Raw genomic sequence first — 22,460 nt, 5'->3', positions numbered from 1 at the left:
AACCTTTTCACATCCATAAACTTTTGTGTTCATGCTGAGTATTTTAGCAGCTAAACTCTAAGGCAAGCAATGGACAGCTATAGAACTAACCACTAATATAGGATTATGAAATGTGGACTCCAGTGGCCTTGTGAATTTCTCTCAGTGTGAAATCTTTTATTCTTAAAACAAGACCTAAGAATAATTGTATGGTAAGGGAACAACAGACTCTTATGAGTTTACAACTATAAAATTCTGGAAAATATTTTTTTTGTAATTGTTGATATGAGCATCATTATAGGAAAGCATAACAACACCTTCTGCCATATAACTTAATCTATCTTAAATGGTCTTTTTAAATATACTTTATTAAGGAGAATTATTATTTGAAATGGTCTTTTTAAATACAGTTTATTACAAATATTTAAGGCTGAAAATTACAGATTCAATCTCTTGATCACAACTATCAATTATTAAAGGATAGTGTTGGATATTCTGGGTATCAATTTTTCATATTCTCAACTAAGAATCTGCCTTAATTTTTCTAGACCTTGTCAACTACTCTGATATAGATTGCAAAAAATTAACATTTTTAAAAGTTTAAAAAGAATTTTTTTAATGAAATGAATCATATTAAACCCATATTAATTTTACCATATTTGTCAAATTCCAGTCTTTGAAAATTTAGTAACTTCATACAAGTCTGGTTGGGTGTAAACAGAGTCTGTTTTTCTTTACAACAACAAATAATAGAACTGTGTTTCAACTCTGCTCCTATACGCTTGTATTTATAAATTTTTATAGTTCCAGTTTTTTTTTTCTATTTCATATTGCACAATCTAGTGTTTGATTAATTTTTTAAATCAAATCTTAGCTTGTATGCATTATACTTATATTTCTAATTTACTTTCTTGGTCCAGGATGTTTGAAAGTTTTTACACAAATAAACTCCAAATTTCTTATAAGTTTCTGTCTACGTAGAGCATTAGGAGCAGTATATGTGCCATTTTGTCTTAGTGTAAATATGCATATTAAATAAGGGTAGCATATTTACAACTGTCAGTAAGAGTCATGTGTGTCTTCAGAAGTAAAAAGAGTCATTTAGAAACCTTTTATTATAATTAATCTAACCAAATCATATTTGATAAGGCATACAATGAAAAATAATTTTGACTTTAAATACTTTTTTGCTTTCCCTAAAATTATGAAGTTTTGGTTCATATGGCGATTCATACTATATAGTTCCTAGTAGTGGTGATGGTTGTTAAAGTACTATTTAGAGCCAAAATTTTCAAGTATATCAATGATAGAAATAGTGAAATGTCTCATCACAGTATGGAGATTGAGTCATCTGTTGGGGCATATGGAATCTTTGGCTGCTGGACTGCATAGTCTTTATAATGCCCAATGTCCAGGCATGGACACAACTGTTCTGGGAGCAGAATTGGGGAGGGACTCTGTGTTTCGTCTCCTTGAACATGATAGAAGAAAAAAAGGGGAAGGATCTTTAACATTATTTTTATTATAGACTCTTCTCTACTACATCACTTTTGTGTACAGAAAAGAAGTACAACTTTACTTAATTTTGTATTTATTTTACAAATAGAATTACTAAGCTTTTTATTTGGGTGTTACAAGCTTTCTGAAAAACACCTATAAGAAAATGCAAATTTTGAATTATTCCTATTTATATACTTAGATGCATACCTTCCCTTAAAGAAAGGTTACTGTCTTCAAAGAAGGGCGATACTTATTTCTTAATATCGAGACAAAACATGCTTGTAACAAATTATAATTTAAAGCTGTTTAAGTACCAGGTCATATATTATATCCTAACATTATTTTTTAGCCCTTTGCTATTAATTACATTATTATTACTATATAAAGAGTTCCCACTTCTCTAATAATGTTTTCGCACCCTATGTAGTTAATCTTTAATGTTGGGGAGGACGGGAGAGAGATTAAATTAGCCTTGTAACCTCTTTCTCTTCCAGGCTGATGATGGAAAATAAAAGCTCTTAGCCACAAAGTGTAACACTTAGAATTAATATTTAATTAGACTAGCAAATTGTACACAGTGGCTGAAAGCTTCCGAAGAGTTTTTAGTGCCACAATTGACCTACAGGTTTAATAATAACTCACTTCTAGAAGCAAGTGCCAGTTCAGCATAGTAGAGCCACTGTAAGAAAGTCCTGAGAGATTAAAATCAGCAAACCAAATGGCAGGCAGGGATTCCTGGGATGGAGCCTTCTGGAAAGCTGGGAGCTGGAATAGCTTTTAAGCCAGGATTCAGATGAGAACAGTGGGTGAAAAAGCTGATCCCTCCTGTTCTGGGAGCTTCTGGTTGTAGGCCAAAATCTTAGAACAGATTTTTACTAAATGTTTTTGCTGCAGCTATTAACTTACATTGAAAATCAAATATTGAATAATTTTTCTGTAAAATTTAACAAAATTTTTGTGTAAACATTAGTTCTTAATTTCTTATATATTAGTACATAATATCTGTAAACTCAGATCATTAGATTATCAGATGGGTTTGGCGCTGTACATCTATGCTGTTTTGCTGTGACATGCTGTTTCCTTGTTCCCTGTATAGTTGATTTATATGGTTCATTTCTATATTATTTCATTACGGGGCATTATGCAGAGCCTGAGAAAGAGATTCTGAAGTCTGTAGCCCAAGAAATTTTTTCTTCCAGAAGAGATATATATCAACAAACATAAATCAGAAGCATTTTTAATTTTTAAAGACCTAATATTTATAAAAGCAATTCTACATTTGTTTATGCTTATGATGCAATTAAATTATAAGTAAATAATTGGACCTCCTGGTGAAACATTGGATCCTTATATCTCTGAGAAATTAATCTGGTGAAAAAATAGGATACCATGAGTTTGAAAATGTGCAAACACAGAACAGCCAACTAAAAAAGGAACACCTTACATAATTTGTTGGTTATATCTTAAATAATTGAAGGAAAGCTAGTCATTAGTTAAAAATTCAAGCAGGTGAGAACCTTGCCAGCAGAGGGAGTAGTCCTGTCTTCCGTCAGGTTCCCATCATATTCCCACCTGCCTCAGCCTTTTTCGCAGCCAGTCTCCCATCTGGACCTGGCTCTGTCAGCCTGTTCCTGATGACAGGCTATAATTTTATACTCAATATGGGATTATTCTAAGCTGATTTTAAATTTTAGTATCTTTAACCTACCACTGCATCGCAAACATCAGCTGGATGCTCTGTTTGATATTTGGATATTAGCAGTTGTTTTTCCAGGCAGAGTGTGAGCTTTTGGACATCTGCGAATTGCATTTTAAGGGTTTCATGTATAAAGTAGTGAGCAACAAATTTCTGATTTAGGAAGTTACCCATAAAAGATTTTAAAATACAAGTAAATTTCCATGGGAATAATTTCTGTAATATGAAACTAGATGATGTATAGTTTATTAAAAATGCCTAAAATTAATTTTGAATATTTTGCCATTATTCTGTTCAGCCTATTCATTACAGCATTTTGTTCAGTCCATTTATAAGGGTTTTCAGAATATGTAAGTTTTTGTAATGTTTTATATAATAACTTACTAAAAAATAAAACTGATGTAAACAAATGTTCTGCAAAGCATGTAGTATTTGAGACCAAGGTAAATGTAAATAATATATCTGAAAGTAATATCATGTGTTCTTTAAAAAATGCTTCAGTTTTAAGGAACCAACATTTTCATACCAAAATATAGAATAACAAGTATATGATCAGATGCAAAACAAAGAATATGGCTCCATTGCTTAATCCTAGTAAAAATCCTGGTATTTGGCAACATACTCAGCAATTTCTTTTGCCCTTGAGGTAGGTATATTTACCATTAGCTTCTTTGTGAATATGTGTTAAACATTAGAAAAAGGAACCAAAATATGATTTCCCTACATGAATATCAATATACAATGCTACCAAGAGAGTGTTGCCATTAGGATTTTTTTAATTTACAGAAGTTCCTCCATATTTTAAAATTGTATGTGACTTTGAATAAAGTTCAGTATTAAATCTGGAAAGATTTAATCTAATACCTTCACTAAGGTATTAATATTATTATTAATATGTATTAGTATAATTTTGATAAAATTATATTCTTTCTTAAACTCAAAATTAATTATGAATATAATTATCTCCCCACTATCAATTTTTTTTTTTAGTAAAATAAGAGTCTAATCCACAGAAGTAAGTGACAACTCTGAGAAGGTGAGGGAAGGCATGTAAAAAGTTACAAGCTGTATAACTTTTAATTTTATTATTTCATAGTCTTGATTTCAATTGAATGGAGAACTTAATAAGCATGGAAAAACAAATACCTCATTAAATATCCCTAGATTTATCCTTTCATTCAAGTTTGGTTTTTTTGATTACACGATAAAAAAAAAGTCACGAGTTGTGGTATGTTTGTTTCTAATATCATTTTTCAAAAAATGTTATTATAACTTGAGCTGTTAAGTAGAATACTTGCTTTTCTTGTGGTGATTCCCTCCCCACCATAGACACACACATCGTTTCACATAGTAGGGTCAAACATAAAGTAATTTAAATATTTCTTTAACTTTTCAATATTAACTTGATAGTGCTTTTGTGCTATTGTAGTCCCAAATCTGATGTGCACGCCACACTCAGATGGAGCTCTACCCTTCATACTGTGTGTTTGCTGTCTTTCTTATTTGAGTAACCCAAGAACTTATTCTAATTTGAGGCGTTTCACAAATGCTTTATGTCAGTTGATTTATTCCTTTCAAGTTTCTTGATAGTTAAGTGATTGGTTAATTACTTTTTAATTATCTTGCTAAAATCTTTTCTGGAAGTATATATTGTATTAGTACAAACTTGAGATAATTAAGTCCAAGTAAGTAAGGAAATATTCAGAGTTTTTTGATATATTCTCATTGTTACTTGGTTACTCTAAATAGGTATCTCAACTATTTTTATTAGAAAACAAAGAGAGCTTCCTGTGGCAGTAGTTGAATTTTTATCTCTTAACAAAGTTCTTAATTTTGGCTTTATGAGCTTTGAATTGGAAAATAGCATTAAATTAACCTTCCTTTATTTAAAATCTATTTAATGGATTTGGCATATCCTAATAAAAAGAGGTTACCATTCTGTAGAAGTAAATAGGAAACATTCTATGCAACCAAACAAGGAACAATCAAAACAAAAACTCTGTGAAGTTTTTTTGTGAAATTAAAATTAGAGTAAGAAGGTAGTCAACTGGACATTCCGATTTGCCTTTTTTATTTGCAACATCATTTGACATAGTTTAAATTTAAGTAATTAATTAAGAAATTACACCACAACAGAAAGTTTTAAGAACCTTTTATGTAACTTAATACAATGCTATTTGGGATTGCCAGCAAACTCTTAAAACTCCTGGACCCTGGCTCTCTTCTGGCTTCCCTCCTAGTCATGTCTTGGCTACTATCCAGAGCTGACAACTTTCACCCAGGACTGAAGGGCGATTTGCCTAGTATAAAAAAGATTTTTGAGTCATCCTAGATTTTCACATCCAGATGGGCAGGAAGGAAGAGTGGCAGTATCATTGTATATATTTGGGTGATGTCATTATGCCACATTATGCCATGCATGTGGTGTAACCATTAATTTACTCATACTGGTGAATCCTGAATGTCCTTACTCAAATATTCCTTATTGGCCACTATATTGCAACAACTTCAAATTTAACACAAAAATTATTCAAAATTTATGTCTAAGTAATAGATGCACAAATACCTTTACTTCTCCATTTCCAACTACATACATATACTGTAGACTAAAGAGGTTTCGCATCTTGGCTAATAACATAAAAACACTTAGAATCTCTTAAGATGAGAATATAGAAGTTCCAGTTTCCAGGCCTCTGCTAAAATCATTATGCTAAAGCTTTCTGAACATTGCAGGTTATAATAAGACAATTTATTGTCCATAGTGCATTATTCCTAAAGTGAATTGTGATTATTATGCTTTTAAGGATTTTTAAAAGCAGTTAATTTTAGATTCTTTTAAGTAAATTCACCTACCTTTATCTAAAAGACCATTTAGTATTAATATTATGATTTGAAAGACATTTTGACAAGAGTGGTTTAAAGGTACGATTACATCAATATACCACATTCCCTATGAATCTTGGAGGTAAAGAAGTAATCTGTAACACTATTTGAACTTTTAAAAAAGTAAGTACCTTTACATGCCCAAATATCTTTTATGCTCCTACAGATAATTGGAAGACTTCATGAGTTTAGGATAAAATTCATCTCATTCAGAAACTTAGATGTTATTCTTATATAATTTCATTTTATAGACATTTTTCAGATATCTATACAACTTTCACAATTAATCTGGTTTGCCACATTACATAAACTGTTTTCCAGAATTGCTGTGCAGAAAGCAGTAAGCTCACTGTTAAATGTAACTTATTTTATGGTAATGATTAAAAGTTTATTCTTGTTCTGATACTTCATGGAAGCTTTTAAGATAGAATTTCGTTTGTAGTTAATAACTGATGTAAATCTATGGAACTTAGCAATATGACAAATGAAATATATGTATGAGTTTATGAGATTTTAAAATCTAGGCTGTCTGTATCTTTTATATTAATTCATCAGTTTTCCTCTGCATGGTGGATAATTGATATTTTTAATCTTCCGCAAATTACCTTAAAAAGGCTTATAATGTAGATAAATATTACAGGATGTTAAGTGGTTTATTAGTCAATTTTAAGGTTAAGTTAAGGAAAGGAACCTTCTTTGAAATAAATGTCAAGTTGACCATTTAAATACGCAGCACCTTGCTTATATACTACTAGAATGGAAGACTAATTCCATACTTAAACCTTACAATTTCTATCATTCATAAGCCCTAGTTTATATCACCGAAATCCTGATATTTGAGTCGTAACAAAAATTGACTTTTATAATTTTAGATTCAGATATTTAGATACAAAGGCTCAGTCTTCTATTTATAGATAAAAGGAAATCTGACCTTTTTGATTAAGAAATACTGTCAGTAGCCTTTATAAGTGCTTGTTCATCTGAGGGTCCATGGCAGGAGTACTCTTCCCAGTTGAGTTTATCCTAAAAATGAAATGATAAGAGTCTGCTGGTTGTTATCTAAGATCCTTCTTAATGGGAGAACCACATGGTTATTCTTCATCTCCCACTTGTTCTCACCCTCTACAGCCAACTCAGCCATACCCCACCCCCACCCCAACATTGTTCAGTACTCAGCACAATGAATCATTTTCAAGTTGACTCATTGTGAACTGTCTCCCAGCTGTTGGAATGTCTGGCAGACATTTTTGTTTGGGTGAAGAATAACTGGCTGAAACCCAACCTGGATGAGCTCGATATAATGGTCTTTGGCTAAAGAAATATTGAGAGGAGGATGTTTATGGCCTTGAAACCCCTGTTATTCCTGGAGTAGGACCATCCCCTGTGGCATAGAACTGAAAGTAAGGGATCAATCTGGATTATTTTCTCACCATTGAATGAAAAATTGCCTTGGAAAAAATAGGCATTTCCAAATGATGTTCGTTTTTCTATTCTTGGTACCCCCCCTCCGTGATTGAAAGTATTAAAGACAATTAAGGATAATTACTTTTGCTGCTTCCTTTTAAGAGCACTATTTCAAAGGCTGTAATATTCTCTTCATAACACACATTTCTACTTACAGAGGAGTTGCAAAGTACTGCCCTAGATGTGAGTTAACTAGTCACTTCAGCATAGTGTTTAGTGACAGAGGCTACTGTGTATTTCAAACCAAGTCAGTTAACATTAACCAACCCTCTTTTATTTTTCATTCTTATGCGATCTTTACAAGAGAATTTAAACAGAGGAATACCAGTAAGCTCAATAGTCAATCACATTTTCAGAAAGTGAACATATTTGATTATATTTGGACTTTTCTTAACAGGGGACATAGCATGAGACTGTAAATTGTCTTGACTGTTTTACATTTCCCATACTTTTTCTTAAGGATTAGTTTTAAAATGGTATATCAGTGTATAAAATGGGAGTTTCAAAATTATAACATTTTATAAACAACAATCTTTCAACTTATCCTGATCTTCAGATCAAATGTTTTTCTAACGTGTTATAGCCTATAAAATAGTTTTCAAACCTATCTCCCTATCAGGAGTTATAAGGAATACTGAACTTTATTAAATAAAATAATTCAAGAAAACCTGCAGATTATTGTGATTATATTTTTAATTATTATATTTTTTATAGCCATGAAATTCTGGGTATTTTAGAACTATTATTATTTAAAATGTGACATCTTTTATAATGTATTGTTCAGCAGTATTTTTGATTCAGGTCTGGTTGTGTTGGGAAGGAAAGGGTAGGCTACTAGTCTAGTGCTGGTCATCTACAATCTTTTCTTTGCCTTTATCATTATTACAGAGTCAAATAGCAGCATCTGGAAAGAGAGAATAGAAGACTGCAGAGCTGGCCATGCTGCAGACTCTTAGCTGGACCCTTCCATGTTTCTAATATGATACAGAGGACCTCAGCTATTATAAGGCTGGGACGTGGTCCCAGTTGACAGATGTTAGTGAGATCTTCCCTTATACATTATACTGTGCTATATGCTGCTTCTAAATTCTGATGTTTATCAGATTTTCCGATGGGCACTGGGTAATTTGAAAAAATAATAGTATATGAAAATAAAGATAGCCTTGCCCCTTAAGACAAGAGAAAAACTATTTTTCTATGAAAACTAAGGTATGCCCCCTCAGCTCTTCGAATTAGAATAGCATACCTACATGGGCCATATTTTTCATCCAGTTTTCCACCTGTGGTAGCTTTAACTTTTAAGTTATTTCTCCATGTTGATAGCCTATCTTCTCTACAATTTGTCATTGAGATGGCATAATGACATTGTCTAGATGGTATATTTTAAATATAACATGAGTCTTTTGTTTCCTTGTTTTACAGAATAAAGCAATTATTGCTCGTGTTACAAACTTGTCAGATACAGTAGTTGGTCTGGAATCATTTATTGGTTCTGAGAAAGAAACCAACCCATTATATAAGGATTATCATGGTAAGCAGCATCTTTATAATGAAAAGGGCGTGTTCCAATTGCCTGGAAGAATCTTGTCCAGTCATAATATCTACTGTCATGTAGCATGAATTTTATTTTTTAATATATCTGTTAAACGTTTTTCCTTCCTGGCCAATCTTTCGTGGCAGCTTGTCATCAAACTACATTATGACTAAGAAGCACAGTAGCTATTTGAAAGGTGTCAAACCCAGGTACTAAGGCATGGCTCAGTCAGATGTACATTTTGTCCCTAAAGTTGCTGTGAAATCAGTCTTACTTATTAACCACGTTAGAAATAAATATTATATAAATTCTAATAATAACAGCTATGTATAGTGGTTTATACTTTACAAAGCTTAGCTGTATGATAAATAAAATTCATACTGTATTACAGTTAAAAAGTCCTAGTCAATCACATTTTCAGAAAGTAGACATCTTTTATTATATTCGGACTTTTCTTTGATCATTTTGTTGTTAGAGTTATTAGCAAGTTTTAAAATGTTACCACCCTAGTATAAACACAGGTCAAGTAATCAGGCTTCTTACTTATATTTTTTGACTTTTAATAGTATTTTAGTCATTTGGTTAATTTGGGTATTTTTTTAAATAAAAATTCCTACATAGAACTGTCTCAATAGGGTAAGTTTAGTAGTTATGCTTATCTTAGATCTAAGCTGAATATAGAGTATGGTGAATACTAAATTTTTACCTATTTATTATTCTGAATGAATACTAATTACTGCTATTATTATTGTGGAACTACTATACTTCCATGGAAAACCTTAGTCTAAAGACTGAATAGCTTATTTGAAGCCTGCTACAAGATTGTGTAAGATTGTGATTGTAGGACTGTGGCAATTTCTAGAGTCTACCAACAAAAAGATTATAAGATACTTATGACCACCAGGGCTTTAAAGAGTTGGCATAAAACCTTTTAAAAAAAATAATAAAATAGCATGATCTAACAATCGAGTATTTTTTAAAAGGCTAGAAAATATAAACTGTGAACACAAACTACATAAAATAATTTGCCTCATGATCATTGCATAAGTGTGCATGTGGTATATGCCCAAATTAACCCTCTATATAATTCATTTAATATATTACTATTGCTTTGGTAGGAAGAGAACTGTTAAGGTTAAACTATTTCCCTTTTTTTTCTTTTTTCTAAAATTTGTATTAAACTATAATTGACATATAATATTGTATTAGTTTTAGGTCTACAACATAATGATTTGATATAGGTATATATTGAGAAATTATTACCACAGTAATTTTAGTTAACATCCATTACCACACATAGTTACACTTTTTTTTTTTCTGTTGGTGAGAACTTTTAAGATTTACTGTCTTAGTAACTTTCAAATACATAGTACAGTATTGTCAACCGTAGTCACCATGGTACACATTACATCTCCAGGACTTATGTATCTTATAACTGGATAAACTATTTCTTTAATTTATTATTTCATTTTATGTTAAAACAACTCAAGTTAAACATTATCTTTATAAGTTATATCTGAGTATCATTTGTAAGTACTATGAGTTTATAAATTTAGTAAAATCATATTTTATATTTTAAAAAATATTATTTTGATTGAAGCATTTCAAGGGTTGAAAAGTTATGATTTTTTTGTGCTGAAATCTCTGGATTGATCAATTTTGTTTGCCACAGATTGATGGGTGATTCTGATGATAAGTAAAGTTTCTATTGATTAGAAGGACCTGATGAATGATTGATTCACTCTGTAAGGCCTCCTGATTTAACAGTTAGCTAAACAAGCACTTACAAGGTTAAAATGAGAAATGTGCAAGTGGAAGTATGGTGTGATTATTTCTAATATATTTTACTAAATAACTCTGTATGAGATATTTTTAATTTGTATGTAAAAGCTGTCTTCTTAATAACACCTTTTGCATTTTCTTAAGTTTAAAAAATTAAGTCAGATATTTTAGTGAATTATTTTTGAAGGTGCCATTTCTAAAGTTAAGCAGTTGGAGGTTGACCCTTTTAAGCTAACAATAATACATTACTAAGCATCCAAATACACACACGCACAAAACTATATACTAGAGAAGCAATTATGTAAATAAGATTTATCTAATTTGTTCAAATCTGGATTTCCCTTCTTCCCCCATGTTGAGGGATCAGTGTCTTTGGGATGGTAATTTTTAAATATGGGCTGAGTCAGGCAGAGAGACGCGCTGAAGAATCTTCCATGTCTTCATCTGTGGCAAATGACCCCGAGTTTAGTCAGAAACTGCATTAAGCTGCACAAAAGCCATCCAGTGCCCTTGTCAGAAAAAATTAGCAAGTGTTTCTATTGACAAGAGGCCAAAGCTCACGGTTTACCTAGCACTGTTACAAAGCTTATAACAGCTACATAAAGGTCTAACATGCCACAGAAATGAGTGTCTTGGGATGGCATGGGGGTTAATGTTTGATGCTAGAGTGTGCTCTGAAATGTAGTTTTCTTCAATGGTTTGTTCAAGTCATTAATAAGGTATAAAATGAAATACTTTTCATTAGTGCTTCACTGGTTATCAGTAACCCATAAGCCTTGTTTTGCTGGCTGCTTACTGGTGCATTTAATAAAATAAAGATCACTCAGTGGTGCCGTGGGCAGCATGCAAGGTGATAGCCATATTTGCTTACTGTAAATACAAGAGAAAATCACACACAAACCGGCTGTAGTTTTGACAAGTATTAAGATCCTTCTTTACATCTGTACTTCTGTACCAAAGTGCAATTAGTTTTCCTCGCACAAGGATTTCTGTTTATCTTATTCTGCTTGATTACTTGAGTATAATCACACCATTTGCTTCATTGCTCCTGGTAGTAAGCTCCAGTTTTAAAAGGGGGAGGATGCTTGTGTGTAAATTTACAGAATTCTGCTGTAAGACTCTTTAATTTATGCATCCAATGATAGCGTTTTTTTAATTTTTTTTTCACAAGGTTTGATTCATATACGGCAGATTCCTCAGCTTAATAACTTGATTTATGATGCATCAGATGTCAAAGACTTAGCTTTTAAATTAAAAAGGAAGCTATTCACCATTGAGGTAAGAGAGAATTTTTATGTTTGAGTCACAGTCTTGAGGTAAATAGTATCTCTTTTTCTTTTACTTTAATGAAAATCATAGGAGATATTTTATGCTAAATATTTTTAAGTTCTTTTGATGTAACAGAATAGTTTTTTTAGACTATCCGTTTTTGTCTTTTATTTTAATGGTATATCATTAGAGTATAGCAAAAATGATTTTGTTTTAAACGTCTGTTAAAAGTAAGGTCCAAACTTACATGAGAAGTATGACTGCATATTTCCAATGCCTTCAAAAGCATGTTTAATTAAATGTTAATGAGCTGTGCTTATTTGTGTGTGGAGTGTGAATGCTACCCACAATTGTGTATGGCTAAGAAAAGAAGATCCTTATCTACATTCTAAAAGCAGTTTTCTTTACTATTAGTGAAATCACCTTTCCGCTTTCCGTGCTGAATAAAACAAAAGTATAACTTACACCAGCGTTTTTAAGTAAATTTTCTACAGAAACTTAAACTTTTTTTGTGACCTTTATGCCAGCAATAGTGACAGAAAGTAGTAGTGCAAAAGATTTATTTCAACTTAATCTTGCTAAAGAGCAAATGAACATAGCACTATTAAGCAATTAAAGTTGGTGTATTTATTAATGAAATACATGCTCAGAAGAGAGAGAGAGATGGCTTCTGGGTGATGTGATAGTTATCAGTATAGTCACTGGTGCAATTTTTTTTAACAAAGACATAAAACAGCCAAGCAGCCTTGACAAACCATTTTGTTTAATCTCTTTTCAAATGAAAAGCTCTTAAGCAGGCCACTTGTCTTAACTGCTTGAAACCATAAAAAGAGAGAATTGCCACCAATAAATTAGCATATTTTTAACTTCATCATCAAATGATGGTCAATGTGGCTTGGCACCGCTTTGGTGTTTGGGACTTCACCCTTAAGTGACCACTGTGGCCCTTTTTTGACCCTCTGCCCTCTTTAGCTGGCCACTTGATAAGGTAACTTAATGGTGCTCTCTCTTTTTCTCTTTCCCTTCCCATTTGCAAGTGGCACTAACCTATAAATCATTGTAAAGGCCCTATCCAGTGACAAATTAATGTGCCCTCCTCCTAATTAATGGTCATCAATGTCCTTAATTATCTAATCCTATTGAGAGCAGTTAATAGTTAATCAGGCAGCCAGTTCTTCAAGCAGGTCATCTCTGCAGGAGTGTTAGAAGTTTCTCATCTGGGGATGCTCCCTTCAAAAGCCACTTAAAGCCAAAAGAAGGAGAGTGTAGAAATAGTGATTCTTGAGCTAATTTGCCTTAGTTCTCAAAAGGAACCATTGAAATGGAACCCAACACTGTAATTGTTCAACATTGTTTCAGTTTTTCTGACAGAATATTGGGTAATTTACCATAATATTGCTAATGCTTTTAGAGGGATAAAGTTATAGTTGTTAGCATCACAAGGAAAACATGCCTCCTCATTTTCTTTTAGGTGGAATTTATATATTTAATGAAAGATATAAAATTTTTTTCTCCATGTGGCACCTTTCTCCCAAGATGAGTATTCTGACAACGAGGTCTAAGGTATCATGTCTGTCACCATACAAACTAAGCAAGGAGATTCCCTAGTGAAAAAAATATTGCACCCAGAGAAGATGGTTAGCACAGTAACATGAATCATGTTTATTTTCTCTCTCCCTTTCTCACACACACACACACACACACACACACACACAAACTGGGTCTTATTTTGGGGGTGAGGAGTAGAAATAAAGGACTTACATGTCAGGTAGGACCTCTCCTTCGAATAACTTTAGGTTCTAATAGTGACTACCTTTTACTACACTTTACCACTGGAGCTGATAAAAGATCTAGGTTTCTGTTCCATTTCCTCTCTCTTCTTCCCACTATCCTAAACTAAGAGAACCATTATAATTGGTCACCCTATGATTTGGAAGTGGTATTTAAAAACAAAACACAAGTAGGTGGTTGTTCTTTTTTTTAAGTTAATATTCAATACAGTTGATCAAATCCTTTACCTTTTTGGCTTATAACCTAAATGAATATGTTTTTTTAAAGTATAGAAATATAAGTGAAACATATTCTAAATAACCTATTTACTTATGCCATAACATTCAATTTGGTGATTAGAAAAAAAATGTGAATTAAAGAATCAAACCTAACAGAAGTTATAGGATAAAATCATGTATTTCATGAAAGATTAAGTGCTTTAAATGTAGCATTGTACATTATAAGATGAATATGGAAACAGATAGCAAGTCTTTCGTGATATATTATGGGCAGTGGAAACAAGAGGATTCCTTCATCAAGTGGCAGTGTTTTGATATGCACAACAGATAAATATTGTTTTTAAACTGCCTTGATATTTAAAAAATAAGGAGATGTACACTATACTAGTCTGTAAAGTCTGAGGCTATAATATACCAGACATTGAATCCGTGGCTTTCTTTCAGAAGGAAAGGTGGTTTAGCAGGTAAAGCAAAAATAACTTCTGATTCCATGCAGGTAGATTTGTTACATGTGGGAATTTACTGTGAGTAACATGGTCTCAAAATGTGACACAGGTGGAAACAAGGGGCAAAAGAAACAAGTAAAAACCCTCATCTCTATTTTTAGCATCCCTTTCTTTGATTTATTAAATCATTGCCTTTTTTCATGTGAAAACTGAATATGTTTTTACTAATAGCCACCCAGGGCCTCTAACAGGTAGAGCAACTTTAACCAGTAATCTCTAGTTTCTTTGAGTTATTTGGAGAAGGCAAAAGAATATTTCTCCCTTTTTGGAGCATGTATTAGTATTGTCCAGATTCAGGTGGAAGCATTTGTCTAATCACAGTAAATTTTTAGTGATACTTAGTATTCATCAACTATAAAGCTGTATGAATTAGCCCCTCTACAAAAACCATAGCAGGATCATATCTATAATAATGACACTAAAATCCTGGCATGCATTCTGAATAAGTAAAAGAGAAAGTTTATAGTTGATTCAACATGGCTTCAGGTTAAAAGAAATAACTTTCCAATTCTTTGAATGTTGATAATCCTTGTAAACTATACATAGTAATTCTCTAGCATATCTGATTAACCATAATATACTGCTTATTTCTTGACCTTACCATAGCTCCATTCAATCATAGCTAGCATTTATGAAGCCTTTATTGTATACCTGGCACTGTTCTGGCTTATTTGTATTTTCTATATTGAGATTAAATATTTTATAACCAAAGGCTTTACTAAGGTATAATAATAGACTCAATATATGGAAACTATGTCTTTTTCATCTTTGTATCTATCCCAGAACTAAGAAGAGTCACAGACTTAGGTATAAAATCTCTGCTGAAATACATGTAATATAGATAAATTATGGAGTTTAAAGAATAGCCCAAATAATACAGCTATAAATATTATATAAGTTCCACTGGTCAAGTGACCTATAAACAGTACCTTCTCAGTTAAGTTCTATAAAATGTATAACTTGGTTACATAGCTTCACTTCCAAGATGAAATAACTACTTAGATTTGTATTTTTTCAGTTTCTATAATTTTTGCTTCTCTCATGTTGGGATCATCATTAACCAGTTTTCTGTTTATATTAGTAATTATGACGTAATTATAGTACATAAGAGATTTGGTAAGATTTGAAATGTAGCTGTATTTAATTTGATGACATGATAAGAGCAGCATTTTTACTTGCATTTAATATTATTGTGCTGTTTTGATTTTGTATTGTTCAGTTTGGTCATATCTTAACACACTCTAGTAATCTAATTTTCTAATATAAATAATAATAATGTATTACTACATTAGGTGCAGACCCTATTAAGGTTATTACAAACAAGGTTTCTGCTTTAGTGATGGGACATTTTTCTAGCTCTAAGATTCAGTGTTTCTATGTTCAAGTCAGAAAGTATGGTTAGTGGGGTACACTGGAATATACAAAAGACATTCACCGTTCACTGCAAATTTTCAGTATAAAGATAAACAATACTTATGTGGGCTTTTAATTGATTCAAAAATAGTGAGTATCATAAATATCATATCTTTGTGGGTTTTGTATGCTAAATGAATACTAGAAGTTCAGAAAATCAAAGTAAATCAACTTTATTCACGGTTGTCTTGTCATACTTTGCCCCTAATTCAGAATACAGGACCTCAGTACCTCTCCAATCACCAAGAACTTTTTCTCACAGAATAATTGATCAGCCTGTATTTATTAAGAAACTATTATTTTTTATGCACTTAGTAGATTCATTCTTAAGTATTAAGACCAGAATAGTATATGCCATCCATATAAATTAGCTTTATATTAATACTACAATATACTTGATATGATTCAGTGGAATTATTTGAAATTTTTACATATTAGAAAAGCATAAACTTTTGCAAACTACAAGGGTGTCAGTCACTGTGGCAACCTTGGACAATTTAGAGTGTTGCATGATATCTTTGGTCCTAGGTTTCCTTACTCCCCTACACTTTTTTAACAGCTTTTCTAGTTCTTAAATGAGAACTAGAAAGGTGACTGTATGTTTACCATATCTAGAGGTAGAGGGAAGGGAGAGTTAACTTATATGTCAATTCACAGTTATGTCACAAAAATTTTAAAAATGGAAACATAAATGTCTGGCTCAGGAGAATTATTAGGTTGTAGTATCGTGAACCATGTAGTCCAAATATACCTTTTCTGATAATGATGCCCTCCACAAATATTGACTGGTATTTCAAATCCCACATATACTGCAGTTAGCAAAAAGAAAACCAAAGTGGAGCATAGACATCTATTCTTATAGATAAAATCATTTGTCAAAAGTAAACCCAAATTAACATTCTTTAACAGTAGAAATGTCATTTTATACTGTTCACATTTTAACGTTCATTACATTATCATCCCCATATTTACACTTTAATTCCCAAGTGATGTAGACATACAGTAATGTCATATAGGTTTCACAGAATCTCCAGAACCTGGGTTACTACTATGCTCTATATATTTCACATGTCATAGTGAGCCTATCAAAACTGCATACCACCTTAAAGGGAACACAGTTTTGAGACTCTGTCTAATCCTATTTCTTCCCACTTTGGAATCTTAATTAGAAGAGATAAGAAAAAAAAAACATCATTTAACTAAATTATTGTCCTGAATCTGTAGCAAAAGGTATAATCCGAAATTGGGCCAATTAGTGAACCCATAGTTAGCTATGCTGCAGCGAACAATTTGATTAGATCTGACACCATCCTAGTTCCCACTGTTGTTTTGCCAGGTATGATGGTCAGACTTCAAAGAGCTTGAGGCATCAGCAGGGCAAGGTTTGGAGGCCAGCTTAGGTCCGGTTGTTAATCTCTCTGCTAAAACCACAGCAGCTCTCACACAAAACAAGCTTACACGACACAATCATGCGGTATTAAAGTTAGGGTTGAGTCATGCCAATTTGCCTTTGATTTTTTGATGATTGACCAAAGATGGCTACATGACTAGACACATGCTAAAAGTATACTGATTAGGTAAGTTCCCAAAATATTTGAAGTATTTTTTAACTTCCTATATAAATGTTGTGAAAGCTTATTCCCTTTGATCAAACTTCCAAAGTAATAGTACTATATTGGGGGTGGGGTGGAGGGAATGAGTATTTCTTACTGGCAGCTTGAATCCCAAACTTTTCACTTACTGTTTCATAAAAATTTGTCTTTACATTAATAATTCCTTAAGGAGAATGTAAAAGGAAATAAAAGGAAATTGTTTCTAAGTGGTAAGCTTTTTAAAAACCTATTAAGCATGTTGAAAGAAAAAACATTTTTCCCTGCATCATTTATCTTCACTACAATTTTTCTGAAATTTCTTTATAATTATTTTCCACTTAAATGTTGAGTAAAGTGCCCTTCCAGGACATGATTGCATAAGTGTTCTTTTCTCTGCATTCTGGTTTGTTGGAATATTGCAGCAATAGTGACATGTTTCCATTCTGAGAAGAGCCTAAGGCTGCTTTAGTATTATTCCAAATGATTGAAGCTGCCATCTTGCTGACTTTCCCTTAGGCAGCCTAAGGCCTGTTTGCTTTTGTGTTCGTTTCACATGCTTCCTGTGAGTTTGGCTGGCAGAACATCAGTGCTTCTCTTGGCAAGGAAGAGTAAATTCATGTTTGGCTATTACATATCTTAAAGTTTCTGTATGGTCAGCAACGCCTAAGATATTAAACTTGTAATTCATTACATCAAATGAATCCTGTTTCTTTGAGAGATACTTTTAAATATCTTATGACACCTTGACTATGAATCATTTCTATAAAAAAATCGTCCTTTTATAAATTGAACTTAAGGTCTAATATTTCACACTGCACTATTTTTTATGCTAATTCCTACTGCATTTTACTTAGGAAATTTAAGGAAAGCATATATTTGAATAGCGAGAAAGTTGCATAAAGCAAAAGTCAAATACTTAGAATCTTGTCAAATAGTCTTCGGTCCATGGCTCTCTCCTAAAGATCCTGTGGTACCTGTAGTGCAGTAATCTCACCTTTGAGACCAGGTTGATACAGATATAGCATTGCATAACGGTGCAAGTAGAAAAATCTCTTCTCCTTCCTAAATTTTGCAGATACAAACATTTTTGTATGTGTTCTATGATGTGGCTCCAGGAAAATTATATTGCAGTACTTCAAGGATTTTTTTTTAAAGCCTTTGTAGAACTGCTGTAGCAGAATTCACTCCGTTTACATGTTATTCCCTGAAACACTCCCCCCCCCACAATGTGTTACTTATAGTGTCTAAGGAGGATAGGAAAAGAGAAAACAAAAAATAATGACAAATCATGACTGTCCCATTTCATCAGCTAAATGCATTTTTATGTTCCTAGGAGGTAAGAACATATATTTTACTAATATAGCCTCCAAGGTACTTGGAAGAGTAAGAAATACATAGCAGAGCTTAATAAAGATGGTATCCATGAGCTTTTTGATTGATATAGGTAGCTTTGAGGATGCTTTTATACCAAAAACATCCTTAGTCCTTCAATGTCTTTGCACAGCAAATGTCCAGAATATTCATTCCTCCATTCCTTTTATGGCTTTTTGTTATCGCTGGATTATAGATTAAATAGTCCAATCTCCTTCTTAGAGAGGTCTTCCCTGACTGGCCCATCTGAAGTACTCACTCAGCTACCTTCTATCATGTACCCTATTTTAATTCATAGCGTAACACTTATGTATTACTATAGCTGTTTATCAGTTAATTTGTTTATTTTCCCAACCTCACTCAACCTTACCTGTTGTAAGCGTCACAAGAGTAGGGACATACTCTGTCTTGTTTGCAGCTAAATCCTGAGCATGTGTAGTAGGTGTTCCATAAATATTTGTTAAACTGTTAAAGTACTATTTTTAAAGTAACTTGTATCTATCATAACTTTCTTTAAAAATGTGTGTTGAGTATCTCATTTATTCTAGGCATTGTGTTGGGTACTTTCACATACATTACCATATTTAATTCTTATTTGATCCTCATAGGAACCCTTGCCATAGGCATTATAATGCACATTCTAATAAGGAGACATAAGGAGTTATAAAACAGTCCCAATGTCATAGAGCTGTGCTTGTAGCCAGGACTCAATTCAGATCTTCTGACTCCATGTGCAGAATCATACTGGAAAGTTAACATGTTCAGGAGCTCTGCTAATTATTTTTAATAAAAAATTAAAAGTTCGATTGAATGTTTAACAGAGTCCTGAGACTACTACATGTGCTTTATAGACATTTCCTCATAGATCTCACAATGCCATGTACCACTATTACCTATACTATACATATGAGGAAACTTAAGGTTCAGAGAGGTCAAGCAACTTAACTTAGCCAAAGACACAGAGTTAATACTAACTGACAGAAATGACACTTACATTCAAGTCTGTTTTATTCCAAAGCCTGTGCTCTTAACCACTAACTACTCACCACACCCCAAGATGAACCACCATCTCATCTTCAGTACATACACCAAAAAAGCCTCTGCCCTGATAAAAAAGAACGAACCTCCAAAAAATGTGTAGGTATATATGTAGGTGCATACATATATGTACAGGTAAACATAGCATATGTGTGTAATATGTACAGGTAAACATAGCATATGTGTGTATGTATGTATACATGCATATTTATACATAATCTTTTAACATTCAAGTTAAAAATTCTTTTGTTCCTAACAAGAATTTCTACTCTATTTTTATAAATACATTATAAAACTCAGACTGGATTTATCTTAGCTTCTCCGTTATATAATATTTTGCTATGTTATGTGTGTGTGTGTGTATACACACACATATAATATATCAAAACATTATATATATATATATATATATATATAAAATTAGGGTCGCAGGATTGTTCTTTCCTCATTTTTTACTTACTTCTGGTATATGGTAGGGTTTTTTTTTTTTTTTTTTTTTGGCTGTGTTGGGTCTTCATTGCTGTGTGCGGGCTTTCTCTAGTTGCGGCGAGCGGGGGCTACTCTTCATTGCGGTGGCTTCTCTTGTTGCGGAGCACGGGCTCTAGGCACGCGGGCTTCAGTAGTTGTGGCACGTGGGCTCAGTAGTTGTGGCTCACAGGCTCTAGAGCGTAGGCTCAGTAGTTGTGGCACACGGGCTTAGTTACTCTGCAGCATGTGGGATCTTCCCAGGTGTCCCCTGCATTGGCAGGCGGATTCCTAACTCCTGAGCCACCAGGGAAGCCCGGGTAGGGGTTTTTAATAGAAAAATTAATTTGTAAAAACTAAAGCCTTTCACTAAAACACTATCCACTTCTGCAGGATTTCTAGATCTTAGTTAAATAAGGTGGGGAAAGTATTCTATACAGAGAAATATGGTTCCCTTATTCTAGTCAACTGTATTGATATGGTTCAAAAGTATCCCAAATTTAGTTACAATATATTATTATTGTATTCACTTAAGTTCTGCATTCAGGTACTTTTTTTTTATTAAAGTATAATTGACATCATTCAGGTACTTTTGCAAATATTAATTTGCTCATAGATAGTTACCATGTTTTTATATTATATTTTATATTTTTCTAAATTATTTTAATGTATCATCTTTGGAGCATCAAAAATTATCTTCAGATAATTAAGGTGTATACAACTTATAGTAAGAGTCAACCAAATTCAGTTTTTCAAAAATTAAAAAAATTTTTCTAATTTTGCCTCCCGTTTTATAATAACTGGTTCTAATGAAGGTTTGATCCATTCATACTAAAACCTTTTTTTTTCTGTTGCAAATGTTTCATTTATTGGAAATTCTTTGAATACCACCTTTAAACAAAATTAAACAGTAAATCCTATGATCACAAAATATTTTCCTTTTATAGAGTAATATTACTAAAAAAGTTTCCTATAGTTTAGTAATAAGAAGAAATTGTGTTCCTCATTAAGGAAATATGAGATTAAATATAAATTATTAATTTTTAAAAGGCAAGATTTGGGGGACCATAATAAATAATTAAGAGGAACTGGGATGTAATGAAAATGCCTTTGGGCACACAACTAGTAAAGCAGTTCTCTTATTTAAGTAGAAATTAAAATTTTGTCAGAGTTATTACTGTCATAACTCTCTGCCACAGTGGACATTCCGTAGAGTAGCCAGTTCAGGTTCTTTGTATCTGGTACAGTGAAGTTCACTGAACTGTTTTGTCAGGTGCTGTCAAGTCAACCCACCATTGTTGTAGAGAATCAAACTAAATCATTTTGGCATGAGCCTTCCAGAAATAAGATACCCAATATACATGGTTTAATGAAATTGAGTATTTGGTTTCAACTTTTTGTAAGTATGTCAAAAATATATTGCAGTCATTCAGAAATTTCTGAGTAAATCCGTCGAAATCTCTGACCCTGTACTTTACTGAAAATTTGTTTTAAATATCACTATTTAATATAAAAAACACTTGGAATGTATTTGTCTGTGTTTTGTTAGGTATATGAATCTTCACTAAACATTTCAAAGTAGTAAAAGTTCCAATTGTTTAGTCATTTAGTAAAAAGAGAGGAGGTATCTGTTACTGAAATTAAAATTTTCTGTTGTAAAATGAAGCTAGTATCAAGTTTGATTTAACTATTTTTGTCTCCAAAGGCTATTATCAAAAACAAAGTTGTATTTGATTAGATTTTAAGAACTTAATAAATTGTTTATGAATCTTCTAAATGTTTAATTCTTATATAATTAGAAAAAGCTTATCTTTGTGATCAATAGTTATTTAAAAGGCATTATTATAGTGTAGACTTAAAACCTCAAAATTTTTATTTACTTATTTTGATAGGGGCATTTTTTTGTTGATATTCCTGCTCAGTAATCTAAGGAATATTTTACCAACTTATACTGTAGCT

The 22,460-nt window shown here is 32.4% G+C and overlaps 1 protein-coding gene across 1 annotated transcript in view; it reads left to right on the top strand.

Moving 5' to 3' along the window:
- ELP4 (elongator acetyltransferase complex subunit 4) overlaps positions 1-22,460 on the top strand; it is a gene marked incomplete at both ends in the record, with an annotated part of 235,941 nt that overhangs the window by 89,297 nt on the left and 124,184 nt on the right. The window contains 2 exons of the mRNA XM_079707500.1: positions 8,945-9,053; positions 12,010-12,116. Coding sequence (XP_079563626.1) covers positions 8,945-9,053; positions 12,010-12,116 — 216 coding nt within the window. The remainder of the gene's footprint in view (positions 1-8,944; positions 9,054-12,009; positions 12,117-22,460) is intronic.

This window comes from Hyperoodon ampullatus (genome assembly GCF_949752795.1).
Source record: "Hyperoodon ampullatus genome assembly, chromosome: 7".
In the NCBI taxonomy this organism is placed as follows: Eukaryota; Metazoa; Chordata; class Mammalia; order Artiodactyla; family Ziphiidae; genus Hyperoodon; species Hyperoodon ampullatus.
Note: the sequence above shows the minus strand (reverse complement) of the source record. Positions and strands in the feature narration are given on the sequence as shown.